The sequence below is a fragment of the Trachymyrmex septentrionalis genome, unplaced genomic scaffold, assembly GCF_001594115.1.
Source record: "Trachymyrmex septentrionalis isolate Tsep2-gDNA-1 unplaced genomic scaffold, Tsep1.0 scaffold37, whole genome shotgun sequence".
In the NCBI taxonomy this organism is placed as follows: Eukaryota; Metazoa; Arthropoda; class Insecta; order Hymenoptera; family Formicidae; genus Trachymyrmex; species Trachymyrmex septentrionalis.
Window position 1 is genome coordinate 3,376,461 of NW_017305536.1, and position 1,282 is coordinate 3,377,742.

At 26.1% G+C, this 1,282-nt stretch overlaps 1 protein-coding gene across 1 annotated transcript in view; it reads right to left on the reverse strand.

Annotated features, from left to right (window-relative positions):
• Positions 1 to 1,282, reverse strand: part of LOC108750792 (alanine--tRNA ligase, mitochondrial) — a 4,629-nt gene that overhangs the window by 1,618 nt on the left and 1,729 nt on the right. Inside the window, exons 5-8 of the mRNA XM_018490530.1 lie at positions 1,118 to 1,262; positions 834 to 1,006; positions 433 to 761; positions 70 to 331 (exon numbers count right to left, since the gene is read on the reverse strand). Of these exons, the coding sequence (XP_018346032.1) occupies positions 70 to 331; positions 433 to 761; positions 834 to 1,006; positions 1,118 to 1,262 (909 nt within the window). The remainder of the gene's footprint in view (positions 1 to 69; positions 332 to 432; positions 762 to 833; positions 1,007 to 1,117; positions 1,263 to 1,282) is intronic.

The following is a 1,282-nucleotide window of genomic DNA, read 5'->3' on the forward strand; positions in this document are numbered from 1 at the left end:
ATATATATATATGAAATAAGTTTTATAATTATTTAAATATATCTAAATGTAAAAATATGTGACACTCACGGTAAATCTGTTTTAGCAAAATATCCAGAATGAATCACATAGCCATTTACTTTTCTAACATTGTCTATATTAAAAAGTAGATTCTTAATACGAATATTCCCTTTATCTGAAACTTGGCCACCTTCTAATGAATAACATATAGTCTTGTCCAAAATGATTCCAATCTTATCTGTACTATTTAATATCTCGTCGATATTTACAATTGTTTTATTGATAGTATTATTAGTTTTTATATCAGAATTTTTACTTGCAACTAATTCACCTACGATATGCAACATAAATCCAATTTTAGAGTTGAATGATATAAGCAGTTAAATAATTGGAATATATGATAAAAATGTACATAATTTATTTTAATATTACCATTGACAATAATTCCAATGAGTTTACTGCTAAGTACTGGAAATTCGTAGGTATTTCCATTATATGTATAATTATACTTGAATGAATCATCCGTCTTAGGTATATGATTTTTTTTAAGTATTCCTAAAGATTCTTTAGTAATTACAGTATTATATTTGTTTAATCCAATCCTTGACTGATATCTACGATTATCAAGTTGCTTTTCAAAATCAATTTCATCAAAGTATAAACATTCGATTTGTGCCAATTCCGCTATAGTTTCCGAATTCAGACCATATGTATCATACAGCTTAAATGCGACAGTTCCAGATAATACATTAGTTTTACGTCTGTAAATAATATTATGTGTACTAATATATTATGTCATGTAAAAAAGGTACAATTAAAAAAAAATATTTTACAATTCTTTCAACATGGATTGTAAATCTTTATAGCCATCAATTAAACCAGGAGCCATCCAATCAGTAACTGCTATTAATTCGGGACGAGTTTCAATCATCTTTTTCCACATTTTACCAGAAGTATTTCGTAATCTTTTTAATAAATCTTCTTCAAAATCTATTATCCTTTGTACCTAACAAATTAGTATATTAATTTAAGATTATATAAACTATGTCTCGATAAGATAAGCTTAAAAATTTCATTTTAATATATATTTTAGTCATTTTAATCTTAATTATTTTACCTGTTTTAAATTAGTGTGCAATTCTGGATAAGTTACACCCAGATTATCAGCTACATTGCAAGCAAGTTCTGAAACTATGCCAGATTTTCTGAAGATTTTCTCTCCTACATCCATTGCATGTCGCAATATTTTTCGCAGTTTAGGACTGAAATATTTTATATATAT